The sequence below is a fragment of the Chenopodium album genome, chromosome 4, assembly GCF_948465745.1.
Source record: "Chenopodium album chromosome 4, dcCheAlbu1.1, whole genome shotgun sequence".
In the NCBI taxonomy this organism is placed as follows: domain Eukaryota; kingdom Viridiplantae; phylum Streptophyta; class Magnoliopsida; order Caryophyllales; family Amaranthaceae; genus Chenopodium; species Chenopodium album.
Window position 1 is genome coordinate 69,740,264 of NC_137837.1, and position 21,176 is coordinate 69,761,439.

General features: G+C 33.7%; 1 protein-coding gene across 1 annotated transcript; it reads right to left on the reverse strand.

Moving 5' to 3' along the window:
* Nucleotides 1-16,098: 16,098 nt before the first annotated feature.
* On the reverse strand, nucleotides 16,099-19,446 carry LOC145628077 (putative disease resistance protein RGA1). Its single transcript, XM_081680402.1, has one exon. The coding sequence runs from the start codon at nucleotides 19,444-19,446 to the stop codon at nucleotides 16,099-16,101; it is 3,348 nt and encodes a 1,115-aa protein (XP_081536528.1).
* Between the last annotated feature and the right edge of the window lie 1,730 nt (nucleotides 19,447-21,176).

Below are 21,176 nucleotides of genomic sequence, written 5' to 3' on the forward strand. Positions count from 1 at the left end.
TATTGGTTTCAAATAATTGCAGTTTTTTATGTAATGACTATTTTATTTTGCCACAACTTAGACCACTTAGTTATTTTAAATATTATGCTATTTTTGCTTTGCATTTATTTTCTACAGAAAATAAGTGTAGCAGTAACATTTCCAGAGTTCGATGGTTGGGTTTTTGAAAGTTAAAGGTTACTCTTATTGTTTTTAAAGACTCGAATTTTGGGGGTGTTACAGAAATACTAGTATAATACGTATGATTATACTGTAGAGATAGACTTGGGCGTATTACTGCCGCGTGATTACGCAAGGCTACTCAAAGTACTTAACTCAACAACAACTTGCAGCGGAAACTCAATTTTCTTTTATTAATACTTATTAAAATAGTAACATTGTTATGAGTGCTCAAAAATAAAGACAAGACCAACATTCCTAAACTAGGTGAAGCAAATCCTTGGACTCCCATATGCTCATTCATGACTCCACCTGAAAATAGTCAACACTGCTTACCATTACGGTAAACAGGGCGAACCAAAACAAATAAGAAATAGAGATTAGCAAACTATGCTAAGTACGATAAGTGCAAGATAGCGTAAACTCAATTTATTTGCAAACATGCTTTTAAAACCAATTCTAATAATTAATCCAATAAATTCAAAACTCATTATTCCAAAATCGATTCCAATGATTCAATATTCAAAATAATAGTTAATAAAACCAATTCCTTTATTAAGAACCAATTCCTTTTAATCCAATTCCTCACCCAAGTGTGCACATTCCCCAAGCTAGTCTCCTTATATTAGGAGGCTATTCTTGAGGAAAGACACGGTCATACAAAGTCCAAGGCCTTATCAATAAACCAAATCCTCATAGTGGGATTACTAACATGCTTATAAATCATTAATAATAATAATTCAATGGTTCAATAAATCCTTTTAATATCCAATAGTTCCCAATATTATTTAAACACGATAAGTAATCCAAACCATTCAAAACATGATTTAAAAATCAATCATTCAAATACTTTTATTAAAATAAATACCTTCAAACATAATTTATTTCAAATCCAATTTAATTCAATCACCAATCAAATCATGTAAAACATGTTATTCAAACCAATTACTTTCAAAGGTATCTAGCCACCTAAAAGCACCTTGATCCTTGCTAGAAAAACCACACAAAAAGAACCTCAAGAACCTTAACTGAACACACCCTACAAATAAATATAACCTTAATCAATATAAGGTTAACAAATAATCACAAATAATTAAATTAAAAAGTAATAGTAATAGTAATAGTAGTAATAGTAATAGTAGTAATAATAGTAGTAATGATGATGATGATGATGATGATGATGATGATGATGATGATAATAATAATAATAATAATAATAATAATAATAATAATAATAATAATAATAATAATAATAATAATAATTGAATAAGAGAAGAGAATAAGAAAAGATAAGAAACCAAGGAAAAGAGAAGAATTGGATTTGCGTTGGAAAGAATAGGCATAACTTGCAGAGGCTATAACTCCTTTGGTATAACTCCGAATTAAGTGATTCTTGATCCTAAACTCAATAATTTTTCGAGAGAAACAATCTTTTGTGAAACGTCAATGCCCCAAAAACTGACCAGAAGTGCCCAAAAATTGGCTTCAAAGATAAACGGGATGATTTGTGTAAAAAGAGGCCAGGAGAAGAAAAGTAGAGAATTGGTGTGAATAAGTGGGAAGAATTAAGGGTCTATTTATAGTGTTGAGGGTGTAGAAAGGATAGAGCTTAAGGTGTGATATGATTACTAGAAAATGTGATAAATTTTTTGGGTTGTTAAGGTACTTGAATTAAATTAAGTCTAGATTAATAGTTGGGTTAAAAGATAAGAAAATTTAAATGGATATACATATGGTTGGGAGAAGAATAATAGGAACAAAATGAGATAATGAAGAAGAGAATTAGAGGTTAATTTAAAGTATAATAATTAACAAACTAAAGTGATAACAATCACTCTTCAAAACATGATCAAATCACGTTTCACAATTATTTTTATTATTTTTAATGTAAAAACAAAAATAATAATAAAATAATTAAATAAATAAATAAATTTTTTAGATAATATAAAATTAGTTAAATACATAATGTATATTAGATATTTCTTTTGAAATAGTTAGTATAACAAAATATGGATCGACCTTAAAAAAGATAATTAAACCTATATTATTAATTTAGAAATCCAAAAATAATTAATTATTCAAATGATTAAATACTTATATTTGGCGCCAAAATTCAAATAGTATTTTTCTCTAAATAATGAATTTACTAAAATACCCTTTTTATAAAATAATTCTTGAAAATATGAGGTATTACAAAAAATTCCAGTGGAGTTTTTATGGTTGAATTTGACCATTTAAACCCAAAGAGGAAGAATTATTGCGATAGGTATGTTGATGTTACGAAAATATTGTTTGTTTTTCTAATTTCGATTTATGTAGTTTGTTATTTCGATTTTTTATCGGATTTAAATTTGATGTTTGAGATTCTTGTTAACTTCTGTTCCAATAATAGTTTGATTTTTGTTCAAATTTTTTTTTTTCGAATTTTTGCTATTATTTTCGTTTGATATTTAGGTCGATTTTTTGGGTTTAATTTTGAGGTTTTTTTTTTTTTTTTTTTTTTTTTTTTTTTTTTTTTTTTTGTTTACCTTTTTGGATTTAATTTATGTTAGTTTAATTTATGGGTTGAATTTTAGGTGTAATTTTGTGGTTTTAATTTATGTTAGTTTAATTTTTGGGCTGAATTTTTGGTCGAATTTTGGGTGTAATTTTGTGGGTATAATTTTTGAGTTGAATGTTTTGTTTGATTTTGGATTTGATTTTCTTTATTTGTGTTTGAATTTCATGTTTGAATTTTCGTTAATTTTGTTGGGGGTGGCTTTTGTGGTGGTTGATTAGGGTTTTCACAGTTAAGGGATGGGAATTCGTGGTGGTTGGGTGAGATTTATAACAGGATGTCTGGAGATTTCGTGGTGGCTAGTGGAGTTATCAAGGGTAAATGTCGTGTATTTGGGGTGGCTGGTGATGTATTTGGGGTGGCTAGTGGTGGTTTGGGTAGGTAGTACGTGGTGGTTTGGGTTAGGTAGTGGTGGTGGGGCTGACTCAGAAGTACAGGGAGGTGGTTGTGTTTTTTTTAAAAAAAACTTTTAGCGACGGCTTAAAACGGTCTCTAATATCCAGATTTGTAAGCGACACATTAACCGGTCGCAATTATTAGTATTTTCGACCATTTTCCATACAATCGTTGAAGATATTGAAAACGGTCGCAAAAAATCCACGACTGTCAGACGGTTGTAATTATGTTTTTTTGCAACCAAGTGAATAACGACCACCACCTTACGACTGTTGACAGTCGCAATTATTTTCATCGATTGTTTTTGCTGTTTTCAACGATCGTCAGAAGCGGTCGCAACTTGGCCGTATTTTGGTAGTGCTTTTGCAAAGATTTGAAAAATAGTTCAACTATATGAACTAACAATCAATACCCACATTAAGTCATATTTTTTCCCTCATTTCTACTTACGCCACTGGCCACCTCATTTTATAATGGGGATGACTTTTTGTGTGACTGGTCACATCATGAGGCTGGGTTACTCGAGTTACTAGGTTAGGGTTTACTTGAGTTACTTCTGACCAAGTAATCCCTGATCGAGTAACTCGTAACCCCTGACCGAATTCTCGTGTAAACTGATATGTCTATTTTGTATAGTGTTTTACCCTCGTCCCTTGGTCGTAATTAGTAGTGTTTTTGGCTCTTTAGAGCCACTTTTATTACTAATCGGTGTTTTATAGTGTTTTTGTAGTTTTTGTTGAGTTTTGTAAGAAACTGCATCTTTGGGGCTTTTTCCCGAGATTATTGCTGAACGATTACGAGCATTGGAAGGCACGACCGCTTGCATTGAACACCGAGTATTCAAGACCCGAAGTGGAGATTTTAATTGGGCCAATAATGAAGCCCAATCTAAGTCCATCTATAGCCTGGTCCGATCGAGCGAGCTTTAGCTCGATCGGGCGGCTGCCCAGAACAAGGGGGCGAAGAAAAAGGCGAGCCCGATCGGGCGCGAGATTCTGGAGAGTTATTTTCAGCGAATTACTTAGCTTTAATTAGGAGTATTATGAATTTTATATAAATACGTTTTAGAATGTTTTGTTTAGGATCTCTTCTCCTAGACTTTCTCTCTCTACTTAGTTATTTTCTCTCTTAATTTCTCTCTACAACTTCACTCTTGTTCTTGATTCAACTCTTTGTTTGACGTTAATTTGGTAACGATTTCTTCTCTATTAATTTCAGTATTTCTATTTCTTTTATTCATCACGTTTTCGTTAATTGTTTTGTTTAGTTTAGCTTTAATTATGTGTGAGTAGTTTAATTCTAGGGTTTTAGGGAATCCATAATTAATATGAAGGGATAATTTATTATTGTTGATTGTTGATATTGCATGATAATTTCTTATTGAATTGTTTTAATTCTTTACAATTAGATTATGAATCGAGCAGATGTGATTTGATTGTAAAAGTATAGCAATATTGAATTCATGAATCGAGCAGATGTTAATTTTATATTAAAGGCTATTTTCAATAGGAACTTAGATCTAGTAAATTGCGAGAGCCTGTTAGATCTATGTTGATTAATAAATTGCGAGAGCCTGTTAATCATGTTATATGTGCAATGTTAATTATTGGTTGTTATGTTTTATCCCGGATTATTAATTTTTGGTGAACCTGTGACCCTAGGCTTCCTTATTATTGATTTTCTCCCTAAACAAGATCTCCGTAGTATAGTTCCTTTCTACAACAACAAATTAGTTACTTGATAATTTAGATTACTCTTAATTAATTAGGAATAAATTAACTTGTTTCCCTGGGGTTCGACCCTTCTTCCCTATCTGCATAGTGTAGACACCTACTTTTGCCTCTTGTCCCGAAAGGAAGTGCGATGATGTTACAAAAATCCGTTCTTCATGTTAGATCAAAGTTGAAGTGTTTATGGACTACGAAATGCATTATGAAGTAAGTTGAAACCCATATTTGAGACCAATTTATCTTAGAGCCTTTTCAGATTACTAATTAGGCCTAAAACGTGTTCATACATGTTTAAACTTGATTAATAACGGACCCGAATGCGTCAAATGCAATGATTGGATCCAATGGAACCTACATTGTTGAAAAACCGAGCCAAACAGATGAACCAAACATCAAAATCTTGTGCAAGGCCTATACAAATGGATAGAACTTTTAAAGATCTTTCCAACGGTATATTATAAGCCCAATTCCGAGTTAAAACAAAGAAGTTATGATCAAAACACTAAATCGGGCCCTAAAACCGACACCCTTGCACTCCAACGGCCATATCTTTTGATCCATATCAGATTTTAACCTAATTCTAACGACATTGGAAATTAGACATTCATAGCGTTCCAATTATATCTCACACGCCTTAATCTGACTCCACAATTATATCAGATTTTAAAAATGCGTTTTCGTATAAGGCTAACCGCAAACCAGCGCAACTCAATTAGTTGCGCGCGCCTGTCTCGCGCGACTCATAGAGATGCGCGTGGCACCCAGCACAACTTAGAGAGTTGCGCGCGTCACCTAAAGGTGAAGTTCTAAAACCCTAAACCTAGATCCCTACGCCTATAAATAGGGGTCTTCGTTCAGCATTACGGGGACAGAAAAATCAAATCTAAACCCCTAATTCTGAAAAACCCTAGCATTCTCAAAACCCTAATTTCTCAACTTCTCTTACAATCTCTCAACTTCTCTTACTATCATACTACCTTTTATTCTCTCTTCCCAAATACTTTCAACCCTAATTGAATCCATTGATCCTTGGAGGTACGAAGAAGAAAGAAAGTCCATAAACGCATTAAACGGAGATTAAACATAAAAAAAGAACGGTTAGTTTCCTGGGCACTTAGATAAATCACTTTTCTTTCATTGTTTAAATAACTATAATTATATAAATAGTGTTATTTGATCACTTTAAACAAACTTTTAATTAATTATTTCACATAGTATTCTTTCGTTTAATCAAGACTAGAATTTGATGATTAATCGTTGTTTTATCACTTAAGACAAGACGAATATTGTTTATTTTGTTCTTTTCATGAATATTGATTAAACAAAGAATAACGACTTTTGCAATGTAATTCCTACATGATTAATGCTTGTAAATAAAATCAACTAACTTAGTTTTAGGTATCGCGTTGCATATATTTTTTGGTGATGAAATTGTAAAAAAGGAAGAGCTAGTAGAGGCCGTACTAGGGCTAGGATAGCGATTCCCTCTAAAGGGAACGTTATTTTAGTACCCTCGCTCCCGAACTCATTTCTGGTTTATGTAGACCAATTTGGGCATGGATAAACTTACGATTTGTGCTAATTATTCCCGAACTCCACATGGAAGAAATGCATGAACGAGGGTTTTCCTAAAACTCATTGGCGACTCCTACTTGTTTCTTATAAAAAAGCGTAATGATAGAATCAATTCTAATTCAAGGTCCCCCAAACAGTCAGGAATTCAAATCCTACTACACCTTATTCACAAGTGTAAAGTCCTAGGCTTTTAAATGGCCAATGGGCATTTAAGGAGAAGATCCCCTACGATGGGAACACCCTCCTTACACATAGTTAGAGGACTTAGGAATTATTTTTGATTAGGTGATTACGACTTTAGCCTGTCATACACCCTTGACCGAGTAACTCGAGTAATCCCTGATCGAGTAACCCCTGACCAAGTAACCCATCTCCGAGTAGGGCTGGAAATTCCTGACCTGCTTACCCGAATTTCCGTCCTTATCTCCGAGTAACCCCTAATCGAACACCTAAAGTAACCCATAACTGAGTAACCTCTAACCGAACCCCTCAACAAGTAACCCTTAAATTAAATCCTGATAGAGTAACTCGAGTAATCCATGAGTCCATGACCGAGTAACCCCTGACCGAATAACCCCTAGAGTAAAACCTGATTGAGTAACCCCTTAAGTAACTCATGACCAAGTAACTAACCCCTGACCGAGCCCCTCTATTAACCCGGCCCCAAACCGAACCCCTCAAGTAAACCCTGACCAAGTAACTCGAATAACTCATGACCGAGTAATCCCTCGAGTAACCCCTGACCAAGTAACCTCTTATTTAACCCATGATCGAGTATTTAACTAACCCCTAACCAAACCCCTCAAGTAACTTCTAACCGAACCCCTTAAGTAACTCTTGACCAATTGCAAGTAACTTGAGTAACCCCTGCCACACGATATTGCCAGCCACATATAAACATTTGCCTTTTATTTAATTGACTATTTATGTCCTCTAACTTAATACGAAGTATATTTTAGGAAGGTACCATTATAATAACAATATGATCATTATATATTGTACTTCATATATCACAAATAATTTCGTATTCTTTTTCTCCTCAATGGCCTCTAAAAACACTTAAAGTTTGAAGTTTTTTTTTTTCCTAAAATTTTAACCTCGGAATGATGTTTAGGCTTGTCAATTGTTTGATTACTTGTCTTTTTTTTTTAATTACATGGAATCATTTAATATTTAAAATGCATATATATAATAGTAAATAAAAAAATAAAATATAAAAACATATAAGAGAAGGAAAAAAAATGAATATCATTCTTACATATCACTAGTGACAAAATCTACAACATATTTTCTATGCGACTGGTCACACTGTTTGAACGCTTGTAAAAAAAGGGGAGTATTTAACCCCTATGACACTCACAAACTAACCCCTATCATATTAATATAGAAACTATTAGGCCCTGTTCACTTCACCTCATATTAGCTGAACTAAAATTATTTTTATTGAATTGAAATTATTTTTGTTGATAATTTTTTTTTATTGTTTCTGTATTATATTTATTCTTTAAAGTAATTGCTTTTTACTGAACTGAAATTAAATATACCAAATTGAACTTATTTATACTAAACTAAAATTATATTTACCAAATATTATATTTTTAAGGTGTAGTGAACAAAGTCTTATTATACCTTTTTAGTAACCCTTAAATAACAAAGTACAACACTGACAAAGTAACAACTATAACACTAAGTGGGTAACCCCTATAACACTAACTGAGTAAACCTATGGTGGTTAACTACACACATATTAAATTAGTACCAAAATCTATATATATTAAAAATGAAAATTATAGTTTTTCTTATAGGGTGGTACATATACACTTACATGCCTCATATTTATTATTTTTTTGTATGAATTTATTTATTTCTATTATGTAAATTTATATATATGATAGATAAATAAAATTATTCTTATGCACACTTAGTACTAATATAATTTATAAAATTTTCTAGCTTCATAAATTCTTATAATTTGTGTCTATTCATAATCTACTAGATGAAACTCGTAAGATGCATGGTTTGTTTGAATTTTTTACATAATTTTTTTTAATATATACATTTATGTGCTAAAATTTGTTATATATTTAGATAAAATTCCTAATATCAAAAGATAATATTTTTTATTTAATTAATTTAACTTGGGAAATCTCATTCGCCAATTTTGCTTTAGTGTTATTTACATTATATAATTCTAAAACAATTAATAATCTTGTATTTAATTGGCTACCACTAAAATTTATTATCCTACATGGCGCGCTGAAAAAATTAAATCTTATGTCGCTCTCTAAAAACTCGGGAAAAAACTCCCATATCTTTTATGAGGGACATCTTGATATTGGCTTGAATTTTGTCACCCTATAATATGAAATCAATACAAGTAACTGGTAAGTATATAGAAATTACAAAAAGGAAGTTGTTGATGCTAATAAGATAAAATCAATATAAAACTTTACTACATGAATTTACCTTTTCATCAATCAAAACTAACTCAATTGATTTAGTTATGTTTGGCTTGTAGTAATCAGGTTTATCCCATTGTCTCACAATCCTAACCCTAATTTTCCAACTCTCTTTTAGTGGGGTTATATCTTATTATAGTGAATATCATTGTTAATATAAATACTAAACACAAATACTACGTATTGTAAATTATGTGCATATATATAATGGTATTTGAACACTAATTATGTTAAACGCCATATATGGTAATTTTTTTTAATTATATCTTTAGAAAATATACTTATAAGATATATATGTATTCTTAGTTTATTAGTAAGAGAATGTTAAAATATAAGATAATTATATTCTGTATTTATGTATATGGCTTAGTTTGTTGAGTAAATATTCTTGTGCATAATTGTAGCTAATAAGTTTGTTAATGAGCAACGGAAAGAAGAAATAGGTGGGGAAGAAGATAGACAGATTGTTAGGGATTTTAGGATCTAAAATAAAATAATACCAAGAGTTTGAATCCTTGCCTTCTCATTACAAACGTATGGATTATATACAAATTACAAGAGCATAATTAGCCCAAAATCATGGAAATTTATTAGCCAAAATATGCATAAGAATATTTACTTAACAAAACTAAGCGATATACATAAATTAAATACGAAATATAATTATCTTATATTCTAACTGAGAAAATGTATTACAGATATCTATATATAAGTATTTTTTTTTAAAAAAAAACTAAGCCAGGGACACGTGGCAGCCATGGAGCTAGTGTACCCTCTTTTTAGTATAGTATATAGATTCAGGGTAGAGGTTTCCTTACTTAGGCTCTGTTTAGTTCACCTTAAAAATATAATATTCAGTAAAAATAATTTCAGTTCTATAAAAAAAATTTCACTGCAGTAAAGATAATTTCAGTTCAGTAAAATTATTTTTTAATTAGTAAAAATCAATAATTATAAAGATGAAATATAATAGAGATTCAGTAAAAATAATTTTAGGTCAGAAAAATTAATTTCAATTCTAGTAAAAATAATTTAAGATCACCAAAAATAATTTCAGTTCAGTGAAATTAATTTTAATTCAGCAAAAATAAGGTGAAGTGAACGGGGCCTTAGAGTCAAGTCATCTATCCACAACCAATTAATTCCAAAAAAAAAGAGTTAAAAAATGTAACATATTCAAGTTGGGTAGATCTTTTTAAAATGCCCAAAATAGTATATGGGACTAACATTATAAAATGGATGGAGTATCAATTTTCATAAGTATAATCCTTCTTTTTCTACGAAATTAGGAAAATTTGCAAATTGCAGCCATTTTAAGTTCGTATTTTGCAAATTGCAGCCCAAAAGTTCATATAAATTGTAAATTGCAACCCGATTCAACTTTTTCATCGGTTTACAAGTTGAAAAATCTTCGATTAAGGTTTTAGGGGTCATTTTAGCCCTTAAGGGTCCGAATTGAGCTCGGAATTAGCAAAAAAATAACGCAAGTATCTCGTTTTGCGTAACAAAAGTGTATCGATTTGTGGGAAACTGTAAATATGAGATACTTACGTTATTTTTTTGCTAATTTCGAGCTCAATTCGGGTCCCTAAGGGAAAAAATGACCCCTAAAACCTTAAGCAAAGATTTTTCAACATGTCAACCGATGAAAAAATTGAATCGGGCTGCAATTTACAATTTATACGAACTTTTGGGCTGCAATTTGCAAAAAAAAATTAAATGGCTGTAATTTGCAAAATACGAACTTTAAATGGCTGCAATTTGCAAATTTTCCACGAAATTAATTCTTCTATCATTATTTTATTTTCTGATTTTTCATCTTACTTTCTAAATTAATTCTCAATGTTGTACAATTTTAATTGTTCTTAAATCTCAATTTTTCTAATTACTTTTCTTCATGTGTTTATGTATGCAGGGTCATAGCAATGATTTGGGGCCCCTGTTCCAAATCGAAAAAGGGGCCCTTAATAATGTAAAAATTATACAATTTTTTTAATCTATAGTTTAGACAATGCACAATTTTTTAATATATACATTACAAAATAATAATGCTTTATAACGATGTATATTTAATCATGCTAAATGAATTCAGATATTTTATTAATGTTGATAGCAACAACTAAATACAACTCAAAGCTTATATAACTTAACTTTTATTAGTGAATTACAATGTTCTTCTAGACAAATTAATAGGCTAGCACAACTTTAAAATTAATTATACAACGAAGTACGGTACTAGACCAACTAAAATTGCTTCAATTGACATTATCAAAACCAGAAAAATTAAAAAAAAAAAAATTAATTGCTTCAAGCCTTCAATTATTGCTTTAATTCAAAAAAAAAAAAAATTGCTTCAATTTGTTTTTGTTTGATTTTGTATCAATTGAAAATTAGATGAAGATGATTGAAGAATGATGGAAGAAACCCATATCTATATATAAGGGAAGATAATTGGCCATTTGATAACAATAATTATGGAAAATTGAAATTGATTTCTCATTGCCATTGTTATGAAATTGGAACAAAAATAGTTTGAATTTGACTAATATTGTTTTCCCCCCTTGAAAATCCTTGAATAGAAAAATATGCAATACAATTTTTCATGGAGTTGATTGATGTAATTATGGAAGAATTTGGAAATTGGAAATTAAGATGGAAGCTTGAAATCCTTGAATAAAGACGGAAAATAATGAGGAAAAATCAGCGTGATAGACTGATCATGAGTACTACTGCTTGCTTGGCGTTACTAACAAGTTGGACCCCTTTAAAATTAGGGGGCCCAGTGCAAGATGGCACCTTGCGCATTCTATTCTACGAGCCTACTAACATGGAGAATTTTACTTGTTTTTTTTTTATTTATTTATTTAAGAATAAGGAAAAAAAACGGGTCCCTTTAAAATTGGGGGCCCAGTGCAAGAGGGCACCTTGCATATGCTATTCTACGGGCTTGTATGTATGTTATTTTATTATTTTAGGGTTTGTTTGGCATTGTTGTGGTTTTTGGGTTTTTAAAAGTGTATGATATTTGCCCCATAATGAATCAAAAATTATTTAAACTTATTAAAATCATGATAATTTTGAAAACTGACAACAGAAAAGTGGAAACACCTTTTTCTTGTTTCCTATTTTTGGTTTTTAGTTTTTAAAAAAACAGGAAATTAGTTTTTGGATTTTCGGCTTCAAAGATAAACTATCCAAGAACAGTTTGTATGAGAGTGTTGGCAGCCATTATTCAAAATCATTAGACGATTAGGTGATGTAATTCTTCAACTTTTGCTATGTTATTTTTTTAGGGGTTTTCTACATTATAACTCTCTAAATTTTCATTTTCTAAGATGTGCCTCCCCCTTTTGAGAAATCCACGCTATAACCCCAAAATACATTGGAAAAATTGCCCCCATTAATCCCAACTTTGCCTCGTCCGCCAATAATAATCCCTACTTTGGATTATTCACCATCAATCCCAACTTTAGGGGGTATTAATTTCTATTGCACCCAAATGACTTGCAACCGGTTAATCAGGTAAACATTTGTGAATTAGTTTTTTTTGCACACGTGTCAATATGTAATTGGTTGAAAAAAAATAGTGAAAACAAAAAAAAAATCCTAAAACTAACCCAGTAGCTGCCCCACCTCCACCACCACACCACCACCATCGACGCACACCCTCCTCACCACACCACCACCACCGATGCACTCCCTTCCTAGCCATTACTACCAGAAAACCCATCACAGGCCTAAACAGCTGTTTCCCCACCAAAATTGGCCACAAAAGTAAGCCCCCTCCCCAAAATTGACCGCGAAACTTAAATGGTCGAAATTGGTCGATGTTGGGGCTGAATACCCTAAATCGATCGAAATCGACCACAGTGGCTGATTGTTGCCGTTTTCCAGTGGTTAGGGGAAAAGGGAGAAATTCGATGGGGGAAAGGGGAGGAATTCGAAGGGGAAATGAGGTGTAGGCTGAAATCGGCAGGGAAGGGGGTGAAATCGGCAGGGAAGTGGCGAAAAGGCAGGGGAACTGGGGTGGCAGGGCTACCGTGGCGCTGCCGGAGGTGGCTGGGGGCTGTTAGGGAAAGGTTTCGGGGGTGGGGGAAGGGAAGGGGTGGGTTTCGAGGGAGGGGGAAGGCTGGGCGGCGGTTTCCGGCAGCTGGGGAGGGGTTTTCGGGGATGGGGCCGATTTTCCGGCGGGGTGGGGGTAGGAGTGTGGTGTTTTCCGGGCTGGGCATGGGTGGTTTGTGGGGTTTTTTTGTTTTTTTTTTTAAAGCCAATTATAGGTTAACACGTGTCTTGTAACCTGTAATATTATGTTGGATGACCGGTTGGGTGCAATAGAATTAATACTCCCTAAAGTTGGGAGTGATGGTGAATAATCCAAAGTAGGGATTATTATTAGCGGACGAGGCAAAGTTGAGATTAATGAGGGCAATTTTTTCAACTACATTTAGTTTCTATACGGTAACCTTGCTGTTAACAAATTTCGTTAGTGGGGTTCACTCTCCCCTTAATAATATTTTGTAAACGATTTGCGTGTTGGAATTTATTCCGTCAAAGGTTTTGGGGTTTATTTTGGTCTCGGGGAACCAAATTGAGCTCACATTTGGCAAAAAAATAACATAGATGCCTCGTTTTACGCATTAAATACGTGAACACGCAAATCGAGACATTTCTTAATACGCAAAAAGAGGAGTTTACGTTTTTTTTTTTTTCAAATTTGAGCTCTATTTGAAATCTTAAGGGACAAAATAACCTCCAAAACCTTTAATGGAACAATTTTCAACTCGCAAATCGATAAAAAAATTATTAAGTGGAGAGTGGACTCCACTAGCGGAATTTGTTAACAACAGGATAACGGCAAGGTTACCATATAGGAACTGAATGTATTTTTGGGTTATAGTGTGAATTTCTCAAAAGAGGGACCATTATAGAAAATGGAAAATTAGAGGGTTACTATATAAAAAAAAAACTTTTTTTTTTTAAATAATGTTTTTGAGAAAACATGCATCCAATTGTGATTTAATTCCTATGCATTTCGTATAATTTCTTAGGCTTGTTTTTATTTGGTTTTATAGATTCTACTTTCGTTAACTTGCATCATTATATTGTTATTACTATTAATTATTAATTGTTACGATTATTACGTGTATCTTTTGTTTAATCACAAATTATTATGTTATTGGTTAATAGGGTTTACAATGATGAACAAATAGTTTAAAACATATTCATCGGCCTCAACCATTAGTTTAAGCTTTTGGTTGAGATGGTCCTCTAACATAGTATCGGAGCCAGCGTGACACAAAGGTCACGAGTTCGAATCTCATCTGCCCCCCCTTCAAAGTGGAATTAGTACGCAAAAAGAGGAGTTTACGTTTTTTTTTTTCAAATTTGAGCTCTATTTGAAATCTTAAGGGACAAAATAACCCCCAAAACCTTTAATGGAACCATTTTCAACTCGCAAATCGATAAAAAAATTATTAAGTGGAGAGTGGACCCCACTAGCGGAATTTGTTAACAACATGATAACGGTTATTAATTAAAGAGAGAATAGGAAAAGGTTGAATTAAAGGGGGGAGTTGAAGTGTGTATGAAAGATGAATTATAAGTTTAATGACAGAATTAAAAAAAAAATGGTGTAATAAAAAATTAATAGTGTAGGATGACATGTGACACTATGGTTAGAGAAGTGTAATATAATGGATGGGGACATGTGTGTTTCTTAGTTTCTTGGTTATACTTTTTAAATACTAAGTATAGATTTCTTTTTAGGTGTGTTTGGATAGAAGGAAATGGAAGGAAAAGAAGAGGAGGGAAATGAAGAGATGTAATATCTTTCATTTTTATAACAAATGAGGAAGTAAAGGGGAGAGAAATGGAGAGATTAAATTGTAGGAAATTAATCCCTTCAACAATTGAGAGATTTGGAAGGAAAATTCACCATTCTTTTCTCCCTCCCTTTCCCTCCCCTCCTCTTCTCCTCCCTCCCCTTCTTTTCCTTCCTCTTATGTTATCCAAATACACTGTAAGTGTTTAAAACTGCTAAGAGGTTTTGTTCTAAGAGGATGACGGGATGACATGTAGGGAATTTTGATAAAAAAAAAAAGTAGCATAATTGAGGAATTTTGATTTATTTTAGCAATTTTAATGAAAATCCTTAATTATAATGACAAAAGTCTAATAAGGTTCGACATTAAAATTAGATATATCTTGTAGCATATTGTAGCTTCGAAGAAAAAATAAATAAATAAAGAAGTTTTTATTATACCCATGTCATAATTTAAGTGGGTGAAAAATCAAGTAATGTAGCTTGTTTGAGCAGGTTGCTAAGTCTTTAATCTTAATATGTCGATGTTTCAATGGTAAGGTATATGCTTGCAATTTTAATTAATTTACTAACTAGTCTCTTTTTTTTTTTTTTTTTTTTTTAATACCATTGAAGATGGTCTAATTGCTAAGTTTCGGTTTTTCTACTATTCCGTATTTTCGCGTGTTGTTAAGATGAGTGCATTAATTTGAACAAATATTCAAACACAAATTTTTAAAAAAGGCTGGTGTACAATACTTATTGTATGGCGTGGCCCAATTTGAGGAATTATTGCCCTCTTCTCACTGTCAGGTTTTAAGATTTTTTTTTTACTTTTTTTATTTGTATCTCTTTCTGATTTTTTCTTCTGCTCTTAAAACTCTTTTTAATTTTTCTCTCCCCTCTTTTCCTTTCAAGGGGTATATTTATGGTTTTTATTCAATTATAATCTCCTTATCCTCTCTCTCCTCTTCATTGCATTTTCATTTTACCTTTTCTTTCTTTTTTTCTTTCTCATGTTAATTTTTTTTTTAGTAGAATCAACTCAATTGGTAAATAAAAAATCTTTGAAGAAGAAAAAAGTTATAATGAAAATGTGTCATATTGAAGATTGTAACGAAGAATGTTTTTTCTCATGTTCAGCGTTTTGTAATAAAGGTTTGATAACCATTTTTTTTATTTTGTTTTTGTTTTCGTTTTTTGTAGTGTTTGATTCTGCGATGGTGAAGAAGAAGATTACAAAGAAGTCGTTAGATGCTGAAGGTTCAATTCAGTTTTTTATGGGGTCACTTTTATGTATAAAATGGGTAACTTTTGATCATAAAAAGATATATTTTGTGCATTGAAAAGGTAACTTTTATGAATGAAAAGGGTATTTTTGTGGCTTAAAAGGGTAACTTTTATGAATGTAAAGGGTAACTTTTATGAATGTAGATCAGGGATGAAACATATTTTAGAAAAGTCTGTCCCATTTGGTTCGCTGTACTTTTCCTTAAGCCCATCGCAGAAGTGTATATGGAGTGTTGTGAGTGACGGAAAGATTGTTTCTGGAAGCGATTTCAGTCTCAGACAATAACGGATGTCAAGTGATCGCAAAGACTTGAGGCAATCAAGCCACTCTGGGAGGGCTTCCAACTTGTCACAAAATTCAATTTCAAGACTTTGAAGGGTAGTCAAGTATTGAAGGCCCTTTGGCAGATGTACCAGTTGTGGAAGTTCATTGAAGCTCAAGTCGGACAGGACGTGAAGGGCTTTCCATGGAAACCCTTCCTCTTCTTCCAGTTTCAGGTTATGGCATTCCCAAATCGATAGTGTTTTCAAGTTGGTGAGACCCTCTATTCCTCCTCCTGACAAACTTTTTAAGTTTGGGCAAGACAGAAACTTAAGACTATGAATGGAAAATGCGTACTTCTGATTATACTCTTGTACAGAACTCGACAAACTCTGGACCTCCATGTTAAGCAATGTGAGATGATGAATGCTTTGTATAGAATCACGGAAAAGGGACTTGAGTATTCCTAAATTGTCTGTTTTTAATTCCCACAAATCAAACACATCAGAATTATTGTTGTTGCTGCTTGATAATGAAGAGCCAGCAGAGGTGGCCGTTGCATCATCTCTATGTCTACAAAATGTCAGTGCTTCGTCGAGGCCACATAAAGTAAATTTTTTCACATGTGGACAATCAGGAAAACATTTCAAGCTTTGGCAATTCCAGAGGAACAAAGACTCAAGTGACAGAAACGATGGTACAACAGCAGCACCACCACTATCATCCTCCACGAACTCTACATTGGGCATTTCTATGAGCGTAAGATATTTGAGATGCTGTAGTTGACTCATTGCTGGCAGATGTTGCAAATCACGAAAATACACTAGTGAGATTGTCACAAGCCGTGGGAGAGACATTGCTAGTTTGGCTGCCCATCTTGGCAACGTCACACCTTCATATCCTGTAATTCTAATCTCTCTAAGATCATGGTGGGGTTCGAGTCTTTCTAGCAATCTTTCTTTTAAAACTACTGGGTCATCCTGCTGATACAAATGGTTGATTCGGTGTGATCTAACCCAGATGTTTTCTTGTTCTATCAACAAAACCTTGATATGTTCCTTGTTTAATAAATATGATCCCTCCTCAGAGTTGTTCAAATCGTATGCATATCCTCTTTTAAGTTCAATTTCAAGTCTATTTCTAAGGTTAATTAGAGGCATCAAATCTCTAAGTTGACCCATTTGGGTTTTTTTTGAACTTTTTGGACCCAATACAAACCTTGTAAGGGTACAAAGACTAGTCATACTATCCATTCCAACAGGCATATGAGTCAAGCTAAAGCAATTAAATGTATCTAAATGCCGAAGATTGACTAGTTCCCTCACGTCCTTAGGCAACTCTTTTAGTTGCAAACATGATCTTAAGTTCAAGGCCTGCAAATTATACAGTCTAGAAATCGACTCAGGAAGTATCTTCAACTCCATATTATAAGAGAGATCAAGATACCTTAAATGCAGAAGGTTCTTTATTGTACTTGGTAAAACTTTTATACTAAAATGGTGCAAGTCCAATACCCTCAGGCGCTTACATTTTGCTATTACAGTGGTCATTGGCGATTCACAATTCAGCTGACGTATAGAAGGCCGAAGAAAGGTACGCAATCCCCTCAACTTCCCAACAGTATCACTTGTACAAAGCAAGGAGGGACGCCATATAGAAAGGGAGAGATGACGTTTTCCTTCAAGAATGCTTTTGCTAGTCTCTGTTAAGCACAACTCCTTTCCTGCTACTTCTTGTGCAAGATCGTGAATCAAATCATGCATTCCACATGAATAAATTTCACCATACGAATCCCTTTCAATGTCTTGAAAAAAACATCTATTTAATAAAATCGAAAAATACTCCTCACCAACATCTTCTATGCTCTGCATGTCATTCAACGGCTTAAGATAGCCTAATGCAGACCAAAGACATATCAACATATTTTTCACAATGGCATAATCCTTAGGGAAGAGTGCACAATAACTAAAACAACTCTTTAACTGAGGAGGAAGATGATGATAACTAAACTTCAATATTGGCATTATGCTCTCTTCACCTCGGTCCATTTCAGGCAACTCAATGCTCTGAAATAATTTCCACTTGCTTTTGTTACAACCATACAACATGCTCCCTACGACCCTTATAGCCAAGGGAACATTTGCACATTTTTTCACAATTTCTTTACCAATGCAAACAAGGTCATCATCTACCACTTTACTCTCGTGGTTAAGTGATATCCTCTTAAACAAAAGCCAAGAATCATCGTCCTGCAAACCTCTTAATGCATACATTGGATCGTCCCCTATAGCTCCTCCCACCTTTTCTGAGCGTGTAGTAACCACAATTCGGCTTCCTCTTGCACCTACCTGCAAGAACTCCCTCAACTTAAGCCATTCATCACGACTTTCGTTCCACACATCATCTAGAATAAGAAGATACTTTGTCCCTTCTATTCGTCTTCTAACTTTTCTCTGCAACCCATCAATTCCAAGATCACAAGGATCTTGCTCGGCGGCTGACTTTAACATCTTATGGAGGATTTCCTCAATAGAAAAGTCATCAGAGACACAAACCCATAACTTCAATTCAAATGCACTTTTGATCCTACCATCATTGTACACTAGTTGAGCAAGAGCAGTTTTCCCCAATCCTCCCATCCCGACGATGCTCACAAAAGAAACACTATCAATTGACTCTCTCAGCAACATGTCTATAATGGCCTCCTTATCGATATCTCTCCCAATTATACTATGTTCATGCACATAAGACCAGGTTTCCTCTTTTCTCTTAACAGCTCTATACACATTACTAAACCCAAAATCTGCACGATCTTTAGCAACGCTATCCAGCTTCTCTCTAATCTTCTTTATCTTTTGAGATGTACTAACAGCAAAAAGAAACTGGTTTTCACTGGAGAAGAAAGCACGTACCGTTTTGGAGATCTTACCATGAGGCATCATTTTCTGTCTCTGAGCAATTGTGGCGAATTCATCAAACAAGTCATCAGCATCATAGACTGCATCCTTGAGTTTGTTAAGCCAATCTAAGCCTTGACTGTTGAGCTCCTGCTGCTTGGACTCCGCATCAAGGAGGACATTCTTGATGGTTTCAACAGTTCCGCGAAGAGCTTCAAGTTGAGATTGATACCCAAACATACAGCACAACTCTCTTAATTCCTTGCATTGTAGTGCTGAAAATAGAGTTTGCGCGACACTCAACACCATACCTGTGGCCATTTTCTTTGTTCCCTCGCCTTTCTGAATGAAAATAGATTTGAGATTGTATGAATCACAATAAAGTTGCTGATTATAAAAACGGTACTAAACAGCAGGCTCTTTAGTAAAGTGCTAAGAAATTCTATCACACTTTCCCCTGCTTTTTTTCCACTAACTATGAGAAATAATTGAGGTTAGTAGGATTAAAGTTAGCAAATGCAACTGTGCAAGTTCATTGATATGAAATTCAAAGAAACGGGTCCCTCACTCCAGTGCTTTACTTCCTTTTATTGACTGCCTTAACATTAATTTTATGATTTTATCTAGTGGCGCCGAAAGTTAACCAGACATGAAACCAGCGGGATTAAATTGTTTAACAACCTGTTTGAGTGATTTAAGTTAACAATGGGGAGGGGACTAGAACCTAACCACCCAGAACTGATTCCCAAATCCGAATTAACCCAAAGGGTGAACCGGATGTAACACCAAAAAAAATGTTTACATGATAAAACATGTTAATTGCACCTCCTAATTGTATGAAGGGACACATATATAAATATATTACTGTTATATGTGATATCAACATTCAACATACTTCTTGGCATGCATGGTTACGTATGATTAGATGTATAAAGTATAATTTTGTTCACATTATTTTGAAAATTTGAAGCAACAATCAGTTTCTTGTGTTTCTTGTGCACTTCATATCGTATTGTTTTATAACTTTTGGCTTCTCTTTGGATATTCTCGTCATCTTAAGCAGCTTCATTGCGCCTCTACTTAGTTATAATAAAAAAAATTCATGAATATCAAGCAAGGTTATACAAACAGGTAACTTTATAGCCTTGGTTACCTGTCTCTTTGATGTATCGTGTCAGGGAACATGGCTATCATTAGCAGCTTGATAATCAAGAATTTCAGCCTCAAAGACAAGATGCAGATTCTTGAAGATGAATTTGATACTCTGACAGCTCGAGCATCTGATATCAGGTCTGAGTTGGAAATTGCTGAGCTACCATCCAGGAAAGAAACGAAGAAGAGAATTGAAGTTGAGCACTGGTTGAAAAATGTTAAAGAGTAAAAAAAGTTGGAGATGCCATATGGTTTTGGGATAGAACCTCCTTTGGTCTTGTGAAGTGGACTCCCTGTCCAATATGCTGTCAATAATTAGAAAAAGCTACTCGTCCTAGATGACATATGGCAACATTTTCCAATATTGCAGAGTTAGTCGCCAAAGAATGTGGAGGTTTACCACTTGGGATTAGGACAATGGCTCGAAGCATGAATAAGGTGCTTGATGTATATGAATGGACCAATGCACTTGTATTAATACAGCAGCAACTATTCCCAAACCTGCAAGAGATTGAGCTTGTGAACTGTCCTTACATGACAGAAATAATAGCAGACAATGAAGATGAAGGAGCTATAAGGGGTGATAAGGATAGCCTCCTTTCACTCCCAAACTTGAAAACTATATCACTATGTAACATGCCGAATTTGGAGAGTATCTGTAGAGGACTACTGCTGTGTGATTCTCTTATCAAGTTGAACAAGGAGGGCTGCCCTATGTTGAAAATGATCCCACTCTCCCTGCCCTTGCTTTGTGATTCTTCTGAATGCACACTTCGTCGTCTTCCTACTGATATAGAATGGTGGGCATCTTTGGATAAAAACTATCCCGAAGATGTTAAAGTCCTAAGACATCTTCTTATTAAAAGATCTGTTCTGAAATTTAGAGCTACTTAGTTTTG

What these genes read in the sequence shown, in the direction of transcription:
- LOC145628077 (XM_081680402.1), bottom strand. Translation starts at nt 19,446, where the DNA reads ATGGCCACAGGTATGGTGTTGAGTGTCGCGCAAACTCTATTTTCAGCA.